The following is a 23,868-nucleotide window of genomic DNA, read 5'->3' on the forward strand; positions in this document are numbered from 1 at the left end:
AACATGGACGCCGGTTCATATCCCAGCTGCTCCGCTTCTGATCCAGCTCTCTGCTAGGGCCTGCTATGCTCTCTGCTATGGCCTGGGAAAGCAATAGAGGATGGTCCTTGGGTCCCTGCATCCACATGGGAGACCTGGAAGAAGCTCCTGGCTCCTGGCTTTGGATCGGCTCAGTCCACCCATGTGGGTGTAGGGGCCCAAGGACTTGGGCCATCTTCTGCTGTTTTCCCAAGCGCATTAGCAGGGAGCTGGATCAGAAGTGGAGCAGCCTGGACTCGAACCGGCATCCATATAGGATGCTGGCACTGCAGGCAAAGAAGGTTACTGCCTCGCAACAGGGCGTATGTCTCTCCAGAGTTTGCCAGGAAGGAATCCACAGACAATTTTTTTATTAATGATTATTTATTACAATCAATGCTATAACTTTATTGCTTGATTTTCTAGCACAAAAGAGATGCTACAGTGAAGCCTCTTTTGTCTCGGGGCCCCTCTGAGGCCCCCTCTCCTGGGCTGGGTCTTTAGGCTCTTCTGTTTCCCATCTTCCCTTTCACCTGCTGAGTCCCACCAAGACAATCCCCACATGGGTGCCAGCTGCCAGAGTCCCCAGGGCCGTCCACAGGTGCAGCATCCCCCAGCCTGGGGGAGGGCATGACCTTGGGCATCACATTGCCGTGAGTTAGAAGGAAAGTAGCCCCCCTCCCGCCCACCTGAGCCCCCAAAGGCCTCACCCTCAGGGAAGAAGGACCATGAAAGTGGCCTCAGGCTGCAACCAGAGAAGCTGCACTGGGTGCACCTGCTGGAACCTTGCACTCACTGCTCTCCACAGGGAGGGTGTATGGGGGTGGGCAGGGTAGGCAGGGTCAGCGTCAGACTCTTGCTCTTGGCTGGCAAACCTGGGGACAGCCCCAATGTCCAAGGCCCTCAGCAAACATATTCCAGATGCAAAGGGCAGTAAGTGGAGGAAGACCTTGGCTGGATGCCTCCATCTTTATGGATATCTGCCAAAGCAGATGGGGGTGGAGTGGGGTGGGGGAGAGGGGCTGGCAGAAGTCAGTGAAATCTCCCTAGTGTGGCCCCGCTGGTGACAGTGACCTCAGCATCCTTCACCAGGGAACATTCTAGAAGCAAACACTGTGGACCTGCCCCCAGAGGGCATCAGCAACTCAGTGACTTAGGCTTTAACAAGTCGCCATGAAGCGCTCTAAAAGGGAGGTGTTGACGCATGCTCAAGTTGGACAATCATTCAGTGAAAAGCCTCTGGGGAGGGGGCGGGGGCAGCCTGCCCACCCACCACCACCACCACCACCACCACCACCCCCGCTCGCACTAGAAGCCGTCAAGGATGGTGGGGAAGGTGAGGCTGAAGGGCCCCTCATTCCACAGAGTTCTCGAGCCCTTCCACCCAACCAACCCCAAACCTGGCCCCTTTCCCCGCCCTCCCTGAGCCTCTTTCTGGAACCCTTGCGCCTCCTCCCTGGCTGACCTTGACCTCGCATCTCCCATCCCCCACCGCGTCGCCCCAACTTCCTCCCACCCTTCTCGGAACTGCTGGGGACTCACCCCCACCGAGTCCCCAGCCCCCTCAGCCCACCCCCACCCGTCTCCTTCCCGGGGCCCAAGCCTGAGATCCAAGCCCCGCCGCCCTCAGCGCCCTGGCCCCGCCAGCCGCCTCAGGCCTCCTGGCCATCCGGCCCCACGAGCAGCAGCGGCTGCGCATTCTTGCCCTTGTCATGCCAGCACACGTCGAAGAAGGGGTACACGGGCCCGGGCAGGCGCTCGCGGAAAGCAAACAGCAGCTCGAGCGCGTCGGCGTCGCTGGCGTCGTAGAAGGCGAGCACGCCATCGCCGAAGCTGAGGTAGAGGCCGAGGCGCGTGGGCCGCCGCTCCGGGGTGCGCAGCGCGCGCGGCTCCTTGGCCTCCACGTGCGCCTCCAGGGTCTTGCCGTCGCGCAGCCCCAGCAGCCACAAACCCTGTGAGGGCACGGCGTGCAGCCGGCCACGGCGGCTCGCCTCGGAGGCCATCACGCCCAGCGCCCAGCGCGGCTTGTCGCCCACCTCCACCTCCCAGTAGTGCTCGCCGTCGGACAGCAGCTGCTGCGCCACCACGGCCACAGCCTTGTCGAACTGGCGCGCGTCGTCCCCGGCGGGCGGCGCCTTCTGCTCCGAGCACTCCACTCGGCGGCCCGTGGGTGACACCACGAGGCTCGGGTGCGCGGAGCTCGGGTCAAAGGTCAGCTCCTCCAGCGCTGCCGGAAAGACCGAACGGTCTGGCTCCACCCCGCACACCCGCACCTCCGCCTCCATCCCCACCGCCTTGGTGGCTGCTGCGCCCCGCTTCCAAGCCCTCTCCCAACAGGATCTCTCGGGCTCGGTGATCGCACCACCCCTCTCGGAGCCACAGTTGTCACCCTGTGGGCGCACGGATTCCACCTGAGACCTGTAGTCACACCCTGAGGGAGGCCCAGGGCTCCAGGTCACAGAGAAGGGGGGTGCCAGGTGTCCCAGACACTCTGCAGGTGCCAGCCCTCAATCTCCAGAAAACATCCCTCCACTGTCCAGGGGAGGGCAGGGACTGCCCAGGGATCACACAGGGGGGTGGGGGAGGGGTCAGTGGCTCAAACCCAGGCCCTTGCCTCCCATCTGCCACCAGCCACCACAGCACTGCTGGGGACAGCAGCATCCTGTCCACGTCCAGTCACCCACTGCACGCCACCCAGAGGTCCTTGTCCAAGCACCAGCTAGGGTGTGGGAGCAATGGGTCTTCTGCCTTCCCAGCTGGGATTCGGAGACTCCCACCATGGTGGCCAGGGGCTCCCATCCACCACACCCACAAACCTGAAGTCCACCCCTCCCAGTACCTGGCATCAGAGCCCGGAACATCTTCCTCCACACCTGGAATTTGAAGTCATCTGAAATGATGGGCAGCTGGATGTCCAGACGAGCAGGTGGTGGCGACTCCGCCAGGATCTTCTGCAGCCTTGGGGGTGGGGAGGGCAAGGGAGGAGTCTGTGAGGGAGGAGGGCAAAAGGAAATAGCCCCAGGACCAGAAGATGGGGGGGCTCAGTCCAGGACCTCCCCCTACCCCGCCCCACCACACCCCTGCCTGAAAGTCTTCCGCCAGCGTTTTAGTTTGGGAAGATGAAAAAGTTCTGGGAAGGGATGAGCACACAATATGCGTGTTCTTCATGCCACTGAGCATGAAATGGACACTTAAAAATGCAATGGTTGGGGCCAGCGCTGTGATGCAGTAGGCTAAGCCTCCACCTGCAGCGCCTGCATCCCATATGGGCTCTGGTTCCAGTCTCAGCTGCTCCTCTTGCAATCCAGCTCCCTGCTAATGCACCCAGGAAAGCATCAGAATGGCCCAAGTGCTTGGCCCCCTGCACCTATGTGGGAGACCCCAAAGGAACTCTGGCTTCAGATCAGCCCAGCTCTGGCCATTGTGATCATTTGGGGAGTGAACCAGTGGGTGGAAGATCTCTTTCTCTCTCTGTAACTCTGCCTTTCAAAAAAATAAATATTTTAGGCCGGCGCTGTGGCTCACTAGGCTAATCCTCCGCCTTGCGGCGCCGGCACACGGGGTTCTAGTCCCAGTCGGGCGCCGGATTCTGTCCCGGTTGCCCCTCTTCCAGGCCAGCTCTCTGCTGTGGCCCGGGAGTGCAGTGGAGGATGGCCCAAGTACTTGGACCCTGCACCCCATAGGAGACCAGGAGAAGCACCTGGCTCCTGCCATCGGATCAGCTCAGTGCGCCGGCCGCAGCGCGCCGGCCGTGGCGGCCATTGGAGGGTGAACAAACGGCAAAGGAAGACCTTTCTCTCTGTCTCTCTTTCTCTCTCACTGTCCACTCTGCCTGTCAAAAATAAATAAATAAATAAATAAATAAATAAATATTTTTTAAAAATGCAGTGGTCAGTATGTGTTCTGCAGATTCTACCACCATTTAAAAACCAAACAAAACATCCTGGGGGCGACTGCTGGGCACAGTAGGTAAGACGCCCACATCCTGTATCAGAGAGCCTGGGCTCAGTTCCTGGCTCCAGCTTCCTGCCACTGCAGGAAGACCCTGGGAGGTAGCAGCGATGGCTCCAGTAATTCAGTTCCTGCCACCGACATGGGGGACCTGGTTTGCATTCTTGGCTCCCAGCTAGGGGAAGGGGGAGTCGGTGGATGGGAAGTCTGCTTGCTCGCTCTCGCTCTGTGTGTGTGTGTGTGTGTATGTGTGTGTCTCACCCTCTCTGACTGTCAAATAAGTACTTAAAATAATGCCCAACTAAAGAAGAGATTTTAAAACCCCACCTGCCAGGATGAGGTCCAAGCCCCTCAGTCCTCCCCAGTTTGCCACAATGGCTTCATCATCTCGCCCACTTCCCTGTCTGCACATGCTATTCCCTCCACCTACACTTGCTCTTCCCTATTTTTTTTAATATTTATTTATTTGAGAGGCATAGTAACAGAGATAGAAGGAGAGAGAGAGAGAGAGAGAGAGAGAGAGAGAGAGAGAGAGGTCTTCCATCCACTGGTTCACTCCCCAACTGACCACAACGGCCGGAGCTGCCCCCATCCTCCAGGTCACCCATGCAGGTGCAGGGGCCCTAGGACTTGGGACATCTTCTACTGCTTTCCCAGGCCATAGCAGCAAGCTGGATCAGAAGTGGAGCAGCCAGGACTCAAAATGGCACCCATATGGGATGCTGGCACTGCAGGCGGTGGCTTTACCCGCTATGCGACAGCGCCAGCCCCTCTTCCCTAACTCTTTACCTAGCTAATTCCTGTCCATTCCTCCATGGTGCAGTTCAAATGTCCACTCCTCCAGGAAGCCTTCCCTGGCCACCCCCTCCATCCCTGGTGGCAGCACCAGGCACACAGTGATGCCTTCACCCTTGCCCACATCTGCCTCACAGCACCAGTCTGTCTGGGAGGCCCACGAGGGTGAGGACCAGGACTGATTCATTCCCACGGAGAATATCACATGCAGGGAAGTGGCGGGGGGCCACATGGGGACTCTCCAGGATGCTATCAGAGAGAGCAAGCCAGCTGCGTCACTAGAAGACTGGGGCAAGTTGGGCAAAGGGCCAGGGCCAGTGGCTCTCACCTGCTGGTCACCAGGCAATATTTCTGGAGAGAGAGAGAGAGAGAGAGAAAACATGAAGGTATAGCAGACGAGGGGGACACCGGGGACTTTTGAGGATGACGTAGACAACCAGGGACGCTGAGGAAGACTCAGTAAAGCCAAGGAAACCCCCAAAGTCAAGGTTAACCCTAGCCCTTTACCTTGGCTTCCCTGTTAGAAGTTGTCCTGACAAATTCAAGAGCCTTCAATGACTTTGATGGGAACAGTGCCAGACAGAGTGGCTTGTGCAGTAACCAACCAAAAATAGCACAGCAGCCCTGAGTCCCGCCCCTCTTGGCCATGCCACCCTCTCCAGGTGGCAGGGTCCCCATGGGACAATGGGCTGAGGTCTCCCCCCGCAGCCTGCGCCGAGGCTCAGGGCAGGGAGGGGAAGTCACCCAGCGCTCACCATAAGGAACTCGGTCTGTGGCTTGTCAGCCACCTCCTCCAACACCTTCTCCATCTGCCGCAGCTGCTCCAGGTACGAGTGGAGGCCCCCCAGCTCCCGCCGCAAGGCCACCCCCGCCTCGCTCCGCACACGTTCTGCCTCGCGGTCCAGGGAGCCCTCCAGGGCGGCCAGGAACACCCGCATCTTGCCCAGCTGCTCCCCCACTGCCCCCCGGAACTGACGCACTGTCTCCTGGACAGGAGAGAAGGGCAGACAGGAAAAGCACTTGGTGGGGAGAGGGGCCTCCCAGCCTGGACCGCTCTGTCCCCAGGCTCGGCCGGGCGGAGCCCCTCACCTCCACCTCCGTGAGCTGGTGCTCCAGCACGGCCACGCTCTTCTCCTTGCGCATGCTCGCCTCCTGCAGCTGCAGCTTCTGCTGGGGCAGCTGCGTCTGGGGGCGGGGCATGAATAAGTGATGAGGAGGCCCCACCCCAGAACCACGCCTCGCCCCCCCCCCCAATCTGGTTCCGAGGCCTGCTTGACTTCCCTTCCCAAGGTCTAGTTTAACTCTTCCCTGGCCTTGCCTTTTCCCATTCCATCGGCTCAACCTCAGCCCAGGTCTTAGGAAGACCCACACTGTGTGGTCTGGTTTCCAGCTCCAGACATTGGAGCACAGAGTGAAGGATGCTGGGAAGAAGAAATGCAACCCCCACCCCTAGCCTGGGCTTCACCCTTTATGTAAAAAACAGAGCACCAGCCTCAGTCGGATCCCAGGGAGGCGCCCAGCACATCCCTGGGTTCTTGGAGACAGGCAACTTAGTGACAGTGTGCCCTGCACCAACCAGTCAAACCGTGCTGTGGACTGGATCCTAGCCTGTGGCTTGGTGATTCCTGAAACGCAAATATAGGGGAGCTCTTAACGGTTCTTCAGGGAAGTGTCTGGCCTGGGAATCGGTCCCATTCCTGCTCCATGGACTTCCAACCTCACTTTCCTCCTCTGCAGAATGGGTACAGGAATTCCCACCTCAACAAATGCTCAGCCTCCACTCCCCTAGGGGAACCTGCGGTGGGGGGACCTCCAGGCAGTGTTTGTCAAGGAGTTCTGGCTGGGCAGCCGCCACAACGTTGGACCAGGGGCTCCCCAGGCTGGCTTCCCCGTGAGTCTCCTCCCCAGGACATCCTGCCACGGGAAAGAGCGGACCTGGTGAGCTCTGGGGCCTTCGGAGGTTCAGAAGTGGCAAGAACTGAGCCAGAGGGAAGAAGTGGGACACTCCTGGAGGGGCTGGAGCGCCTGACCGCGGATGAGCTCCAGTTCAGGCTCTAGCTGGGGACTTCTGCAACATCCCGCGAGGGGGCGCTCGGGCTGCGGCACGCTGGCGCCTCGCAGACAGGCTGGTCACCGACTAAGGGGAGGGAGCTCCCGGCCGCCGTGTAGGGCGACTTGGCGCGCCTCCAGGGGTGCCGCGTGAGTCCCCAGTGCCCAGTGGATCCCTTCAGCCCCTCGGAGTCAGGGGACCTGCACTACAGACCCAAATCCTCTTCCCCCCTCCTCCCTCCTCCTTCTTCTCCTCCTCCTCCTCCCTCCTTCTGTCCGCTGAGGCCCCAAGGTGTCCCCAAAGCTCCTGTTGCCCCCCCGCCGCCTCCCTGTGGCTCTGGACCTCTGGTTTTTGCAAGGAAGGATGGATTGCGTCCAGCCTGGCCCCTGAGGGTCTTCTGGGCCACCGGACGCCCTGCTCCATTTCACAGGTTCTGTTCTTCCTTCGCAGATACAGATGAGCCAGGTTGGGAGTTTTGGGGTCATCAGCACAGGGGAGCCTGGGCTGCGAGGGCTCCTGGGCTGGACAGAGCAAGGCAGAACGGGAGGGCGCCCTGGGGAAGTCTGGAGCCTTGGACAGGGGCCTGCGGACGGTGTTCTGCCCCCTCTAAGTGACCAGGGCCGAGGAGAGGAGCAGCGCAGGGCTGACACCAGCGGCAGTGTCTCCAGCACTGGGACCCAGGACCTCTCCTGGCCTCCAGACCTCGCCTCCTCCCGGCCGTGCGCGGTCGCTTATTCGTCCACAGCCCAATAAATCCTTCGGATGGACCGTCGGGGCCTGTGTGGACACACACTCGCCAGTAGCCACACGCGTGTGATTTACTACACGTGAAACCTGCGCGCCCTGGCGTGCACCCGCGTCTCCATTGGCCGACGTCTGGGCGTCTGCTGGGTACCCGTGGGGATCGTCAGCCCCGGGGCGCGCGCACGCCTGTCTAAGGGCTCTCGAGGCGTTCAGGACTTCCGGCCTCAACCAGAAAAACGTCCTGGACTCGCGGAGGGGCAGTCTCAGGGCCACCCTTGGCCTGCGTGCCCCCCACTCTGGCGACCGCCAGACCCGCGCAGATTCGGCAGAGGGAGTGCGTGCGCCACCGCCGCGCAGCCCGGCCCCTCCTCGAACCCCACGTCCCTCATCGTCCAGGGCCCACGCTACGCAGGCGAGTCCGCCAGAGCGCTCGTGGGCCGCAGGCGCTGACTCGGTCTAGGCTCCGGCTGTGCACAGCACCCGCCCCGCGCCGCTCGGTCCCAGGCTCCGCCTTCGGCCCCTCAGACCCCACCCTCCTGCCCTGGCCGCTCCCGCCCTGGTGAAAGGAAGACCTCCCGCGTAGGCCAGACCCCCGCCCCGTTCACCAACGGTGCCTCCGACCCCGACTCCCGTCCGGTCCGCACCTTGAGACGCGAGTGGGCCTCGGCGGCGGGCAGCAGGCGGTGGCCGCGGTGCGAGCCGAGCGAGGCGCACACGCCGCACACGAGAACGCGGTCCTGCTCGCAGTAGATGCTCAGCGGGTCCAGGTGCTCCTCGCAGTGGCCCTGCGGCACCTGCGCCAGCCCCTCCACCAGGCGCGCCAGCTGCAGGTTGGTGCTGAGCGCCTGCGGCCGCGTGGGCGCCTGGCAGCACGGGCAGTTCACGGTGCCATCGGCCGCCGGCTCCCCCGCCACGCGGCTCAGGCAGGCGCGGCAGAAACTGTGGCCGCACTCGGCTGTCACGGGCGCGTCGAACAGCTGCAGGCACAGCGGGCAAGACAGCTCCTGGTGCAGGAGGCCGGGCGCGGCCGACATGGCGGGCCTGGGAGGGTGGAGGGACGCTCCCTCAGGGAGGCTCGGCCCCAGCCTGGGGAGACCCCCTCCCTTACTGCAGGGGCTCTGGTTTTAGCAGAGGCAGCTTCAGCTGCAGTTCCATGCCCCCAGCCCCTAATATATGTCCCATTGGGCCCTTGTGGACCCCAGACCTTAAACACAAGACCGGGATCCACTGTCCTTGCCCTGTCCCAGGGGGAGGCCTCTGACCCAGGCCTGGGCCTCAGCTCCAGTCCCCAAACTCTCCAAGTCCTCGCCTCCCGCGGCTTCAGCGCCCCCAGCCTTTCCCTCCCCCCACATCTCCCAAGACTCACAGCTGTGGTTGGAGATCCTAGGCAGAAAGGGACTCCCAGGAAGAACAGTCAGGGGCAGGCCTAACTGAAAGGGTCAAAGCCGTGTCCCAAGACAAGCGACGGAAACGCTCAGAGCGAGCACAGGAGCCTCACGGGGCAGCTGGCAGTGGACACCAGCGGGTGATGGCGCCTGGCAAACAGCGGGCCGATCCTCCCGGCCAAGCCAGGGCCCCAGGGACTATATTTAGCGTCTCTGCCCATCCCCTCCCATCACTTCCGGAAACTGTTCTAAAAGTGAGGATTGAGTAGTTGGCCAGCAGACGTCATATGTCAAGGCCACCTGTCCTGAACCATCTACTGTCCTCCTGGCTCCCAGTCTGAAGCCAGAACGCCAGGCCAGCCAGGAGGCAGGGCCTCCCCATAACATGGAGAAGGCAAGAAATTGCAGGGGTGGGCTCCCCTTTCTCTCCCCCCACCTTGCAGTCTCCCCTTCTTTCTTCCCTGCCCACAGTCCCTTCCCAGCTTGTCACCCCACTCAGGTCCCAAACTCATGGCTCAGAATACTGACAGGAAGACCTCCCACCTTGGGGCCATTGCTGTGGCATAGCGGGTAAAGCCTCCACCTGCGGTGCCAGCGTCCCGTATGGGCACCAGTTCTAGTCCTGGCTGCTCCACTTCCGATCCAACGCTTTGCTAAGGCCTGGAAAAGCAGTAGAAGGTGGCCCAAGTCCTTGGGCCCCTGCACCTGCGTGGGAGACCCAGAAGAAGCTCCTGGCTCCTGGCTTCAGATTGGCAAAGCTTCAGCCGTTGTGGCCATTTGGAGAGTAAACCAGCTGATGGAAGACACCCCCCCCCCGCCGCCGCCTCTCCTTCTCTCTGTGTCTCTGTGTGTAACTCTGACTTTCAAATAAACAAATAAATCTATTTTTTTTTTAAAAGACCCACACTTGCAGGAGGGCAGCTGGCCCTCGCTCCACCCTGGAAAACTCCCCGAGTGGAAGGGAAGGTCTATTCCGTGTGGGTCTTCCCAGTGCCCGGCACAAACCCTAGGAGCAAATATGTGGAGAACAAATGAAAGGCAGTTGAATAAATGAATGCACTGCTTCCAGAACCTGCAGCCCAGACAGAACTCAGTGCTGCCCCGGGACCCTCGGACTTTCCTGTATGCTTATCCTTCAACTGTGTTTAAATTTCACTCTGAATGAAAACCCAAGCCCTCTCTTCAGCCTCCAAGGCCCCCTGCCTGATCTGACTCCAGAGTCATTGCTCTGACCTGATTCTCACCCCCTCCCCTCTACTCACTCCAACCTCAGGGACTCTGCACCTGCCGTACCCCTTTGCCTGGGACACCCTTTCAAAGCCAGGGAGTCCGCAGCTCCCTCGTTCCTGCCCCAAGTTCCTACACTCAGTGTCACCTTTCCAGTGTGGCCTTTCCTACCCTCCTGACTTCAAAGCTCCTGTCTCGCCAGCCAGTCTCGCCTTTCTTCCCTGTGTTATTTTTCTGCATATTTATCCCCATCTGACATGCAAGATAATTCACTTGTTTGGTGGTTTATTGTCTCTGTTCTCCTATCAGAGGATACATGTTGTTCACTGCATGCCTCCAGCTTAGAATAAGGTGTGTGGCACACAGTAAGTGCTCAAAAAGAAATGAATGGGGGCCACCACTGTGGCATAGTGGCCTAAACCTCGCCTGCAATGCCAGCATCCCATATGGGTGCTGGTTCAAGTCCTGGCTGCTCCACTACTGATTCAGCTCCCTGCTATTGTACCTGGGAAAGCAGTGGAAGATGGCCCAAGTGTCTGGGCCCCTGCACCCACGTGGGAGACCTGGAAGAAGCTCCTGGCTCCTGGCTCCTGGCTCCTGGCTCCAGCATGGCCCAGCCCCAGCTGTTGAGCCTTCTGGGGACTGAACCTGCAGTTGCAAGATCTCTCTCATTCTCTCACTCTCTCTGTAGCTCTGACTTTCAAGTAAGTCTTTTTAAGAAGAAAAAAGCAGCAGCAATGAATGATGCCCAGTTCCTCTTGTGCAACATCCCAGTCAAGGTCAGCCTTTACCTGGCTTTGCTGTTTCCTCTCCCACCACTCCTCTCCAAGTCTCTGTTTCTGTTTCAGTCTCTTACTCTCCCTTTGGACTTTGTCTTTGCCTCCCTCTTAGGCTTTCAGTATTCGTTGTTATTAATTTTATCCTTTTTTTTTTTTTTTTTGACAGGCAGAGTGGACAGTGAGAGAGACAGAGAGAAAGGTCTTCCTTTGCCGTTGGTTCACCCTCCAATGGCCACCGCGGCTGGCACGCTGCGGCCGGCGCACCGCGCTGATCCGATGGCAGGAGCCAGGTACTTATCCTGGTCTCCCATGGGGTGCAGGGCCCAAGCACTTGGGCCATCCTCCACTGCACTCCCTGGCCACAGCAGAGAGCTGGCCTGGAAGAGGGGCAACCAGGACAGAATCTGGCACCCCGACTGGCACTAGAACCCGGTGTGCCGGCACCGCAAGGCGGAGGATTAGCCTAGTGAGCCGCGGCGCCGGCCAATTTTATCCCAAATGTGCACTTGGGATGTTCCCGATACGAGTCAGATTCCTTATTAAATAACACAAGACTGGGGCCAGCGCTGTGGTGTAGCAGGTAAAACCCTCGCCTGCAGTGCCGGCATCCCTTATGGCTGCTGATTCAAGTCCCATTCAAATTGGAAGATGGCCAAATTCCTTGGGGCTCTGCACTTTGTGGCAGACCCGGAAGAAGCTCCTGGCATTAGCCTGGCCCAGCCCTGGCCATTGCAGCCATTTGGGGAGTGAATCAGCAGATGGAAGATCTCTTGCTGTCTCTCCGTAATTTTGCCTTTCAAATAAATATATCTTAAGAAAAAAAAAAAATGGAGCCGGCACTGTGGTATAGCAGGTAAAGCAGCTGCCTGCAGTGCCAGCATCCCATATGGGCACCAGTTCGAGTCTCGGTTGCTCCACTTCTGATCCAGCTTGCTACTATGGCCTGGGAAAGCAGTAGAAGATGGCCCAAGTCCTAGGGCCCCTGTACCCGCATGAGAGACCCAGAGGAAGCTCTTAGCTCCTGGCTTCGGATTGGCACAGTTCCGGCCATTTTGGCCAATTTGAGAGTGAACCAGCGGATGGTAGACCTCTCTCTCTCTTCTCTCTGTATAACAGGAGAGGCTTCAGCCCATCTACTGGTTCACTCCCCTTAAGGCCAAAACAGCTGGGGCTGCGCCAATCCGAAGCCAGGAACCAGAAGCCAGGAGCTTCTTCAGGATTACACAGAGAAGGAGAGGAAGAGAAAGAGAGAGGTCTTCCATCCACTGGTTCACTCCCCAGTTGGCCACAACGGCTAGAGCTGCACCAATCCGAAGCCAGGAGCCAGGAGCATCTTCCAGGTCTCCCACATGGGTGCAGGGGCCCAAAGTCTTAGACCATCTTCTACTGCTTTCCCAGGCCATAGCAGAGAGCTGGGTCAGAAGTGGAGCTGAGATTTGAACCAGTGCCCATATGGGATGCTGGTGGCATGGGCAAAGACTTAGTTTACTGCGCCACAGCACCAGCCCCAAGAACGATTTTCTTTTCCTTTTTTTTTTTTTTTTTTTTTTTTTTTTTTTGACAGGCAGAGTGGACAGTGAGAGAGAGAGAGACAGAGAGAAAGGTCTTCCTTTGCTGTTGGTTCACCCTCCAATGGCTGCCGCGGCTGGCGGCTGTCTCCCATGGGGTGCAGGGCCCAAGCACTTGGGCCATCCTCCACTGCACTCCCTGGCCACAGCAGAGAGCTGGCCTGGAAGAGGGGCAACCGGGACAGAATCCGGTGCCCCGACCGAGACTAGAACCTGGTGTGCCGGCGCCACAAGGTGGAGAATTAGCCTAGTGAGCCGCGGCGCCGGCTCGATTTTCTCTGTTTCTAAAGGGGAAGAGGAAGCTGCCCACCTCTCCTCTATGAAAATCTCCACCTGACTCCAACATTCCGGTGGGTAAAAAATTCTCCCCTGGAGCCAGATAGCCCCTTGCAGCCTTTGGGACAAATCCTAGGTCTTGTCCCCCAGTGCCGGGGGCTCGCTGTGCCTTCTGGAAACTTGCATGCCATCTGGGGAAGACGCTACTCCAGGCATTCTGACACATCGAGCTCTTAATGTAGAGCCCTTGCTCAAGAAGAGACCAGACCCACATAGAAAACCAGGAGGAAGTACCTGGCTCCTGGCTTTGGATCGGCACAGCACCAGCCATAGTGGCCATTTGGGGAGTGAACCAACAGAAGGAAGAGCTTTCTCTCTGTCTCTCTCTCACTGTCTAACTCTTCCTGTCAAAAAAATTTTTTTTATTTATTTATTTGAGAGGTAGAGTTACAGACAGTGAGAGGGAGAGACAGAGAGAAAGGTCTTCCCTCCGTTGGTTCACTCCCCAAATGGCTGCAATGGCCGGAGCTACGCCAACCTGAAGCCAGGAGCCAGGCAATTCTTCCCAGTCTCCCACGTGGGTGCAGGGGCCCAAGCACTTGGGCCATCCTCCACTGCTTTCCCAGGCCATAGCAGAGAGCTGGACCAGAAAATGAGCGGCCTGGACTAGAATCGGTACCCATATGGGATGCTGGCACTGCAGGCGGAGGATTAACCCACTGCACCACGGCAATGGCCCTATTGGGCAAGTTTTATTCACCCCTTCTCTTTGTCTCTATGTCTCTGGTTTCTTCTCTGCCACTTTTTTTAAAAGAATTAGTTATTTGAAAGGCAGAGTTAGAGAGAGAAAGCTTCCACCTGTTGGGTCAGTTTAGTCCCCAAAAGGCCACAATAGCAGGGACTGGGCCAGGCAGAAGCCACAAGCCCAGAACACCATCCAAGTCACCCACATGGGTGCAGGGGCCTGAATACTTGGGCCATCTTTCTCTGCTTTCACAGGTGCATCAGCAGGGAGCTGGCTCAGAAGCAGAGCAGCCAGGACTTACACCGGCTCTCCTATGGGATGCCAGCATTGCAGGCGGCAACTTAACCTGCTGTGCCACAATGCCGCCGCTTTCTTCCCATTTCTGATGGCTCAGCAACAGGAAGGAGGTAGACCAGGGAATCCCTAAAGTTGGTCTCTGAAGCCACAGCCAGGAGCTCAAAAGCTCATTTTCGATTTTATCTGGGGCTTCACTGGATGCCAAGTTGGAGCTGCAGGTTCTGGCTGCTTTACCCTGGCATTCATAGGAGTCAGTGCCCAGGACAGGGAGGTGACAAGTTACCTCGACCACCACAGATGGACTAGCTCTGGCCTTGACCCACGGAAGGGACAATGCTCAGCGTAAGCAGGTTTCAGGAGGAGAAGGGGCCGGAAGCCGTGTCCCAGGGAGGGTATAGGATTGCTCACCCTAACAGCAACTTCTCAAAGTCCCTGGGGCCCACAGACAGAGCTAAAGGGACAGACTCTGGCTCGTCCCAAGGGAGAGCTTGTCCCAGCAGCTGGGACACTAAGTTCCTTGTTAGATACAGGCAGGGGAAAACCAGAAACCTCCCACGCAGGGCTGCGAAGGACACGGTGCCGAATGCTGGGTGTGCCTGGAGGAAATCCTGTGTGTCTCTGGCTCCGGCATCTTCAGCCACAACTCCAGGATAAGAAGGACCCGCAGAGCACCATCCCTGCAGGGCAGTCCTGGGGGCCAGACTAATGACAGCCCACCTAAGCAGGGACAGTGTGCAGACACCCAAGGGCTTCCAAGGCCCCCGACTGCCGCAGCCAGGGTCGAATCGTGCTCCTTGTTGAGCGACTGTGCCCAAGTCACTTAACCTGTTTTTTCACATTCACAAAATGGAAATCATGTAAAGATTATTATCAAGACTATTGGGTTGTTGTGAAGATTCCACAACTCTTGTAAAGCTGTTAGAACAGGCCCACATGGGCCGGCGCCGCGGCTCAATAGGCTAATCCTCCACCTTGCGGCGCCGGCACACCGGGTTCTAGTCCCGGTCGGGGCGCTGGATTCTGTCCCGGTTGCCCCTCTTCCAGGCCAGCTCTCTGCTGTGGCCAGGGAGTGCAGTGGAGGATGGCCCAGGTGCTTGGGCCCTGCACCCCATGGGAGACCAGGAAAAGCACCTGGCTCCTGGCTCCTGCCATCGGATCAGTGCGGTGCGCCGGCTGCAGCGGCGGCCATTGGAGGGTGAACCAACAGCAAAGGAAGACCTTTCTCTCTCTGTCTCTCTCTCACTGTCCACTCTGTCTGTAAAAAAAAAAAAAAAAAAGAACAGGTCCACAGCAAATATTCAATACATGTTGGCTGTTGGTATTATAGTTATTGCTATTAATATTCCCAATACATCCTCCCCACAACCCTATAAGGTCCTTAATAGCCTCCCCACTACACAGATTGAGAAATTGAAGCTCAGAGACTTTATTTTTAAATATTTACTTATTTATTTGAAGGGCAGAGTTACACAGAGAAAGAAGGAGAGGCAGAGAGAGAGGTCTTCCATCAGCCGGTTCACTCCCAAATTGGCCTCAAAGGCCGGAGCTGCACCCATCCAAAGCCAGGAGCCAGGAGCCTCTTCCGGATCTCCCACGTGGGTGCAGGGGCCCAACGACTTGGGCCATCTTCTACTGCTATCCCAGGCCACAGCAGAGAGCTGGATCAGAAGTGGAGTAGCTGGGACTTGAACCAGTCCCGTATGAGATGCTGGCACTGCCGGCGGTGGCTTTACCCACTTAGCTCAGCACCAGTCCCCAGGGACTTTTTAAGATGTATATTTATTTATTTGAAAGGCAGAACAACAAAGAGAGAAGGAGAGACAAAAAGAGGTCTTCCATTTGTTGGTTCACTCCCCAAATGGCTGCAATGGCCAGGGCTGGGCCAGGCTGAAACCAGGAGCCAGGAACTCCACCAAGGTCTCCCACATGGATGGTAGAGACCCAAGCACTCGGGCCATCTTCCACGGCTTTCCCAGGTGCATTCGCAGGGAGCTGGATCAGAAGTGGAGCAGTGTCCATATGGAATGCCGATGTTGCAACTGTGACTTAACCTGCAGCACCACAACACCTGCCCCAGGCTCAGAGACTTGAACCACAACCACTTACTCCATGTCATGTCTGCTTTAAGTCTTTCACAATGCTTAACTCATTTAGGGGCCCCATAACCGCAACATCACTGTCTCCATCCTAACTCAGAGAGGTTCAGTGACTCGCCCAGTGTCCCAGAACTGGGTGGTTCTGGCTCCAGGAGCAATCTGGCTCCAGCAATCAAAGAGTTACTTTGTTCGGTGGGGGGGTGTCACACCCAGGAGGCATCTTCCCTCCTCCAACCACTCTGGCTCTTGTCCAGGGGGGCAAGGGTGAGCCCGAGCTGAGGCCTGGAGTCTTTCCTTGCCAGGGGTCAAAGCTCAGAGCTTTGAGCACCTCACCCAGCAAGAGGGGGACAGGGGGAGGAGGTGGCTTCCCAGGATCCCAGGCCTAAATTGCCCCGTCCCCAATGGAAACCACCCTGGCCATCTCCAGGAACCGGCAGGCTCTGCCTCCACCTCCCCCAGGGCTCCTGGGCCAACCCTCACTTCCCTCTGGGCTGGCTGAGGTGAGTGCATCCGTGACCAGACCAAAGAGGGTCCATGACTCCCCCAAATCACACAGCTAGGGTACAGAGGGCCTGGGAGCCAAGTCTGAGGGGGACTGACAGCTGCCAATCCTGCTTTTCCCACTCTCCCGCCTCCTCTGACTATGCTTTGCAAGTTCTAGAACATTCTGCCATTAGGAGGACACTAATATCATTATTGCTGCTACTTCTCCATCTGCTGGTGTTGTATTTTGGGTATACAGAATCTCTCCTAATAATCTGTCTGCTTATGAGCGCAGACAGTGTGGATTTGAGGGGTGTTGGTTGGAATTTGAGCCTAGGAGACAGACGGAAGTGGGTTCAGTCTGTGTCAGCTTCTAGGGTAATCTCTGAACCTCCTTTCTCCACTGTCAGGCTGGGATGACTACACACACTCCATGGGGTTGCTGGGAGAATTAAATGGCCATCTTCCGCTGCTTTTTCCAGGCCACTAGCAAGGAGCTGGATCAGAAGTGGCGCAGATGCCAGTGTCACAGGTGGTCAGCTTAAACCCGCTACGCCATAGCACCGGCTCCTCCTAATATCTTTTGGAAAGCCAGAGAGCTCCCACCCTCTGGTTCACGCCCCAGATGTTTATAACAGCTGAGCTGCTGAACCAGGGCCTGTGAACCCAATGTGCCTGTGTCTCCCCGACCAGACCCCTTGAGCCATCACCTGCTGCTTCCCGGGGTGCACATTAGCAAGAAGCTGGAATAGGGGGCGGAGCGGGGACTCAAACCCAGGCCCTCTAATACGGGAACACGGGCATCCCAAGCACTGGCTTAACCACTGCACCAGTGCCTGCCCTGTAGTTCCTTTTTTTTTTTTTTTTTTTTTTTTTTTTTTTTTTTTTTTTTTTTGACAGGCAGAGTGGATAGTGAGAGAGAGAGACAGAGAGAAAGGTCTTCCTTTTTGCCGTTGGTTCACCCTCCAATGGCTGCCACGGCTGGCGCGCTGCGGCCGGCACACCGCGCTGATCCGATGGCAGGAGCCAGGTGCTTCTCCTGGTCTCCCATGGGGTGCAGGGCCCAAGCACTTGGGCCATCCTCCACTGCACTCCCGGGCCACAGCAGAGAGCTGGCCTGGAAGAGGGGCAACCGGGACAGAATCCGGCACCCCGACCAGGACTAGAACCCGGGTGCCGACGCCGCAAGGTGGAGGATTAGCCTATTGAGCCGCGGCGCCAGCCGCCCCGTAGTTCCTTGCAGTATGCTCACTTAGCACATGCACCTGTCAGAGGCGTCACGTGTTCTCACTGAGCTCCAGCCCAAAACTGCAGCCGGATGAGGCTTTCAGTTCGGCGAGAGGACTGCCTGCATCCCCCTGGCACCTGTCCCTTGTCTCCCCGTGACATCTCACCACAGTGACAATCACAGCCCTAGCTTCCAGAACTCAGTCTGAATGTGTATGTGAGATGGATGGGACTGGGATGGATGCCAGAGGCAAGCTGGGCCCAAAAGGAAAGCCCCTTGGTGGTGACTCCCGAAACAAGGGTGGGGTACAGCACCACCCTCCCATGACTCACACTCACCTCCCTCACCACCAAGTGGAGGAATCGCTGTACGCACACACACACACACACACACTCTCCAGGTGTTATCTTCTTGCTACCCTCAAAGATTCAGCTGAAACTCCTCGTGTTGGTTTTACTTAAAGCAAAGGCCCTTCCATTCAAACAAGAGTCGGAGAGACACGGTCAAGGCAAAGCCGGAAGAGACTTCAAGGCTGAGGGAACAGCACGTGCCAAGGCTGGGGGGCGGGGGGAGCACAGGAGCCTGGCCCATCTGAGGAACGGAGAGGCCTCCGTGGCTGGAGCTCGGCAGGGACAAGGGAAAGCAGCCTGCGAGGTAGGACCAGGCGGGAGAGGTCCACACGGCCCGACAGCCAGGACCTTCCCAGCCGTGTTGACAGCAAGTAAAGGATGCTGGGCACCAAGGCCATTCCACACCACCTGTCATCCTGGGTCAAGTCCCCTCGGCCCGGGAGGGAGGGACTGACTCTGCACACACACACACTTCCCCTGTAAGTGAGTATTATCTCCATCAATGGCTTTCCCAAGAAATTCAGCTCCTGGGACCAAATCCTGGCTCCCCTGGGAAGCATTTGGCAAGGTTTCAGGAGCCCTGGAAAAGCCATCTTGTGTTGGAATGTTTACCACATGTTAAGTTGGCCACATGTTATGAACCCATTTCACAGTTGATGAAACTGAGACTAGGAGAGATCAAGCATGCCATTTATCCCCAGGATGTGGAATGCGAGAACATCCCGGTTCTGCCCGATTTGATAACATGGGAAAGGGTTCCAAGGATCTAGGAAACTTAGAGATCCCAGGGTTCTATAATTCTAAGATTCTAAAAGCCTGGCACTCCTAAATAAACTCAGGGAAAGCAATCCTGGGCTGCCGATTTGGCCAGCTGGTGCAAGCCCGCAGCTGCCAGTGCCATCCACGGCCCCACTAAGAGGGGCGGGGAGAACGCCAGCTGCCTGCAGTCCCAAGTAGCCCCTCCCAGAGGCCTCAGTGGGCGGGATACAAAGGGGTAGAGTGCCTTCTGCCCAAGGCACCCGCCAGGGGCAGGAACGGGAGTGGCGGGATTAGCGGGGTGGAGGGAGTCCCGGTCCCGCCCCGCCGCAGACTTCCTGGTCGACTGCGGCAGCCCGGGTGACAGACGGCGACCCGGGACCCCGGAGCCATGGGGCGCGCGCGGGACGCCATCCTGGAGGCTCTGGAGAACCTGACCGCCGACGAGTTCAAGAAGTTCAAGCACAAGCTGCTGTCCGTGCCGCTGCGAGAAGGCTACGGACGCATCCCGCGGGGCACGCTGCTGTCCATGGACGCCGTGGACCTCACCGACAAGCTGGTCAGCTTCTATCTGGAGACCTACGGCGCTGAGCTCACAGCGGCCGTGCTGCGTGACATGGGCATGCAGGAGTCGGCGGAGCAGCTGGAGGAGCTCCTGAGCCAAGGTGAGCAGTGCCCCGAGTGCCACCGACCGCCTCCACTTCCCCCAGCCGCCTACCCACCCCCTTCCCCAAGGCGGCCGACCTTGAGCGATTGCCTCTCTTTTGCTTTCTGTTCCTCCTACCCTTCAAAAACGGTTCCTCTGCGGGGAGGGGAGACTTCCTTCCCTTGGCCTTGAACTTAGCATCCCCGACCAAGGGCTCCTGCAATCCCCAGGATTGCAGATAGGGTAGCAAGGGAGGGGCAACCACATGACATGTCCTTGCAGGCTCTGGAGCTGCCCCCGCCGCCGGGATCAAGGCCCATTCTGAGAAGATTGCCAAGCCAGGTGAGGCCTCCACACCCAACCTCACCTGCCTGGGCCCCTCTCTGGCTCCGCACCGCTGCTAGTAGGTAGGCTGGCCGTGCCTGTGCCGTTCACCCACCTACATTCACACCCTTTGTGGGCGGGGTGCAGAGGCATTACCAGAAGAGAGCTGGGGGCCAGCAGGGCCAGCCCTGCACCCACCCTGGGCCGTGGCTCACCCCACTCTCCCTCCCACCCTCAGCGCTGCATTTCGTGGACCAGCACCGGGCAGCCCTCATCTCCAGAGTCACAGATGTGGACGGGGTGCTGGACGTGCTGCACGGGAGGGTCTTGACGGAGGAGCAGTACCAGGCGGTGCGGGCCGAGACCACCAACCCAAACAAGATGAGGAAGCTCTTCAGCTTCGCTCCAGCCTGGGACCTGACATGCAAGGACCTGCTCCTCCAGGCCCTGAGGGACACCCAGCCCTACCTGGTGGCCGACCTGGAGCCGAGATGAGGCGTCTTCCCCAGCAAAGGTCCCTCACATTCAACCCCCGGCCCTTTGCACAGCCCAACTCTTTTCTACATAATAGATGAGAAACCAGTGTGTGCCTTGTGTGTCTCATTTCCAGCCTGCACAGGGAACCACGTGTGCACAGCAAAGCGGCAGCTTCATGGTCCCTGGGCCCCAAGCTTCCCCACCGCTTCCCGGGTCACCAATTTGGATGATATGGCATGTTAACAGTCCCCTGGCCTAAGCCGAGGGCATATACCAAGGCACCTGGAACTGGGGGGCAGGGGACCAGCGACTCTTCCGAAGAACTTTTATTTCACAGGCAGACGGACAGATCTTCCATCCATCAGTTCACTCCCCAAATGCCCACAAAGGCCAGGGATAGACTAGGCCAGGCCAAATCCAGGAGCCCATGGGGGTGGGGGAGCAGCATTGTAGCACAGCAGGTTAACCCGCTGCCTGCAACCCTAGCTCCCAATATGGGTGCCAGTTCAAGTCCCAGCCACTTCACTTCTGACCCAACTCCCTGCTAATGCACCTGGAAAAGCAGTGGAAGATGGCCCAAGTGCTTGGCCCCCTGTACCCATGTGGGAGACCTGGGTGAAGCTCCCGGCTTCAGCCTGGCCCTGCCCTGGCCACTGTGGCCATTTGGGGAGAGAACTAGCAGAGGGAAGCTCTCTGTCTCTCCTCCTAACTCTGCCTCTCAAATCAATCCATTCGGATCTCCCACATGCATGGTGGGCGCTCCAATACTGGAGCCATTATCTGCTCCTCCTAGTGTGTGTGTGAGCAGGAAGCTGGATTGGAAGTGGAGCAGTCCAGCCTTGAACTTAGCACTCCCAGGCAGCCTCTCTTTGCACAACCAATCACCCCTGTCAGCATGCACAAACAGACCGGGCTACGTAGCTTCTCCACCTTTGGCTTTTATCCTAACAGGGGGCTGGAAATGCCAGGTCAGCAGTTTCAGGGAGAGCAGCACTACGGCACGGGCACGGAAGATCCTGGGTTCCTCCCGGCACGAGCACGAGCGGACAGGAACGCTCCCTTCTGCTCCAACCCTGGGCCCTGGAAGGAGCTACACTTGGCCCAGAAAACATGCCAACCACAAAAGCACATTCTCAGAAAATGTACCATTTCTTCTCCCGAGGCCTACTTTGATGACAGCATGAAGGGGTCTTCCCAGGAGTCATCCAGGGAGCCAGATCTTAGGGCTACATCCTGGGTACACTTTACACCTATCTTTGCTAACCTTGAAGGGGCAGGTCCCACGGAGGTCCAGTGTCCTACCCCTAGGATTAGGATCATTAGCCCACCGCTTGCCCCCTCACTGTGCCCAACAGGCTTGGATCTATTTTTCTTTTTTTTAAAGATTTATTTATTTATTTGAAGGGCAGAGTTACACAGAAAGAGAGGGAAAGAGGTCGTCCATCTGCTGATTCACTCCCCAGTTGGCTTCAACGGCTGGAGCTGTGCCAAACTGAAGCCAGGAGCCAGGAGCTTCTTCTGGGTCTCCCACGTGGGTGCAGGGGCCCAAGGACTTGGACCATCTTCTACTGCTTTCCCAGGCCACAGCAGAGAGCTGGATCAGAAGTGGAGCAGCCAGGACTTGAACTGGCACCTATATGGGATGCCGGCACTGAAGGCAGCGGCTTTATCCATTATGCCATAGTGCCAGCCCCGGCTTGCATCCATCTTAAGCTGCAGCAGGCCTCCTAACTGGTCCTCCTTGCCTCCAGTCCACCTCCAAGAGTCTAAGTAACCAAAACTCAATAGTTGGAATGGACTACCCTCACTTTTTGTCAAACATTTTATTATTAGTTTTATTTGAAAAGCAGAGAAAAATCTCTGCTAGTTCACTCCCCAAGAGCCAGCAACAGGTGGAGTCAGGCCAGGCCCAAACCAAGAGTCTGGAACTCAACCTAAGTCGTCTCCCAATGGGAGGCAGGAAGCCAACCGCTGTGAGCTATCGCCTGCTGTTTCCCAGGGCCCCTTTCAGCAGGAAGCTGGGTCACAGGTGGCACAGCAGGTAAAGCCACCACCTGCCAATGCCAGCATCCCATATGGGCGCGGTTCCTGTCCTGACTGCTCCACTTCCAATCCAGCTCCCTGCTTATGTCCCGGGAAAAGCACTGGAAGATGGTCCAAGTGCTTGGGCCCCTGTACCCACAGTGGAGACTGGGATAAAGTTCCTGACATTGGCCTGGCCCAGCCCTGGCCATTGCAGCCACCTGGGAAGTAAATAAGTGGATGGAAGTAGTGCTCTCGCACGCGAGCTCTCTCTCAAATAAACTTAAAAAAGTGCTTGGGGCCAGCGCTGTGGAGCAGCAGGCTAATGCCCTGGCCTGTAGCGCCGGCATCCCATATGGGCGCTGGTTCTAGTCCCAGCTACTGCACTTCCAATCCAGCTCCAGCAGGGGAAAATGGCCCAAGTCCTGCATGGGAGACTCGGAAGAAGCTCTTGGCTCCTGGCTTCAGATTGGCTCAGTTCTGGCAGTTGCAGCCAATTGGGGAGTGAACCAACAGATGGAAGACCTCTCTCTCTCTCCCTCTGCCTCTTTCTGTGTAACTCTCTCTTTCAAATAAATAAATAAATCTTAAAAAAAAAAAAAAAAGGAACACTTTCACCTGTTCTTAGCCCCATCCCACCTCCCCTCCACTACCCTCCTCGCCACCTGCCCCACCTCCCCAGCATCACCATTTGCTCACAACCTGTGCTCACACCCGGCACCACTTACAAGGGCACACACTGGTCCCTTACCTCAGACATCCTGACGTTCCCCACCCCTCCACGCGCACCCACAGCCACAGTTCCAGGGGCACTGTCTCCATGGCAAAGCCATGGTCACCAGCCATCTTCATATCAGATGCCTCCATCAGAAAGAACTTCATTTGAAAAAAAAAAAAAAGTTTTCTCTCAACCTCTGTACAGCATCTTGCACGTAGAAAGCAATCAACACGGGGCTGGTGCTATGGCATAGCGAGTAAAGCCATTGCCTGCAGTGCCAGCATCTCATAGGGGTGCCAGTTCGAGTCCAGCTGCTCCACTTCTGATCCAGCTCTCTGCTGTGGCCTGGGAAAGCAATAGAGGATGGCCCAAGTCCTTAGGCCCCTGCACCCATGTGGGAGACTCAGGGTAAGCTACTGGCTACTGGGTTCAGATCCGCGTAGCTCCAGCTGTTGCAGCCATCTGAGAAGTAAACCAGCAGATGGAAGACTTCCTTCTCTGGCTCTGTCTCTAACTCTTTCAAATAATCTTCTAAAAAAAAAAAAAAAAAAAAGTGGAGGCCGCTGCTGTGGCACAGTGGGTTAAAGTCCTGGCCTGCAGCACCAGCATCCCATATGGGCGCCAGTTCGAGTCCCAGCTGCTCCTCTTCCAATCCAGCTCTCTGCTATGGCCTGGGAAAGTGGTGGAAGATGGCCCAAGTCCTTGGGCCCCTGCACCTGAATGGGAGACCCAGAAGAAGCTCCTGGCTCATGGCTTTGGATCGACGCAGCTCCAGCCATTGCAGCCATCTGGGGAGTGAACCAGCAGATGGGAGACCTCTCTCTCTGTCTCTACCTCTCTATAACTCTTTCAAATAAAAAAAAAAATTTTTTTTTTTTTTGACAGGAAGAGTGGACAGTGAGAGAGAGCTACAGAGAGAAAGGTCTTCCTTTG

General features: G+C 57.5%; 2 protein-coding genes across 3 annotated transcripts; one reads left to right on the forward strand and one right to left on the reverse strand.

Moving 5' to 3' along the window:
* Positions 1-1,083: 1,083 nt before the first annotated feature.
* Positions 1,084-9,107, reverse strand: TRIM72 (tripartite motif containing 72). Its single transcript, NM_001082015.1, is given in 7 exon segments — positions 1,084-2,245; positions 2,858-2,976; positions 5,093-5,115; positions 5,520-5,750; positions 5,854-5,949; positions 8,203-8,599; positions 8,925-9,107. Coding segments are annotated over 6 exon segments (1,434 nt in total). The 5' UTR covers positions 8,593-8,599; positions 8,925-9,107; the 3' UTR covers positions 1,084-1,670.
* Positions 9,108-18,966: 9,859 nt separating this feature from the next.
* Positions 18,967-20,305, forward strand: LOC100352110 (apoptosis-associated speck-like protein containing a CARD). Of its 2 annotated transcripts, none has more exons than XM_017337778.4 (3): positions 18,967-19,413; positions 19,677-19,801; positions 19,957-20,305. In XM_017337778.4, exons 1-2 carry the CDS (start codon positions 19,140-19,142, stop codon positions 19,796-19,798), a joined length of 396 nt encoding a protein of 131 aa, XP_017193267.3. In that variant the 5' UTR covers positions 18,967-19,139; the 3' UTR covers positions 19,799-19,801; positions 19,957-20,305. The 2 variants fall into 2 exon arrangements, with proteins under 2 accessions (XP_017193267.3, XP_002721796.3); XM_002721750.6 differs by having other exon boundaries at positions 18,984-19,413; positions 19,677-19,736.
* Positions 20,306-23,868: the final 3,563 nt, after the last annotated feature.

Source organism: Oryctolagus cuniculus, chromosome 19 (assembly GCF_051225735.1).
Source record: "Oryctolagus cuniculus isolate XC-2025 breed Fujian yellow rabbit chromosome 19, ASM5122573v1, whole genome shotgun sequence".
NCBI lineage: Eukaryota > Metazoa > Chordata > Mammalia > Lagomorpha > Leporidae > Oryctolagus > Oryctolagus cuniculus.

Coding starts and splice junctions, on each gene's coding strand:
- LOC100352110 (XM_002721750.6), top strand. CDS start 19,140: ATGGGGCGCGCGCGGGACGCCATCCTGGAGGCTCTGGAGAACCTGACC. Junction 19,414..19,676: donor GGAGGAGCTCCTGAGCCAAG/GTGAGCAGTGCC, acceptor ATGTCCTTGCAG/GCTCTGGAGCTGCCCCCGCC. Junction 19,737..19,956: donor TGAGAAGATTGCCAAGCCAG/GTGAGGCCTCCA, acceptor TCCCACCCTCAG/CGCTGCATTTCGTGGACCAG.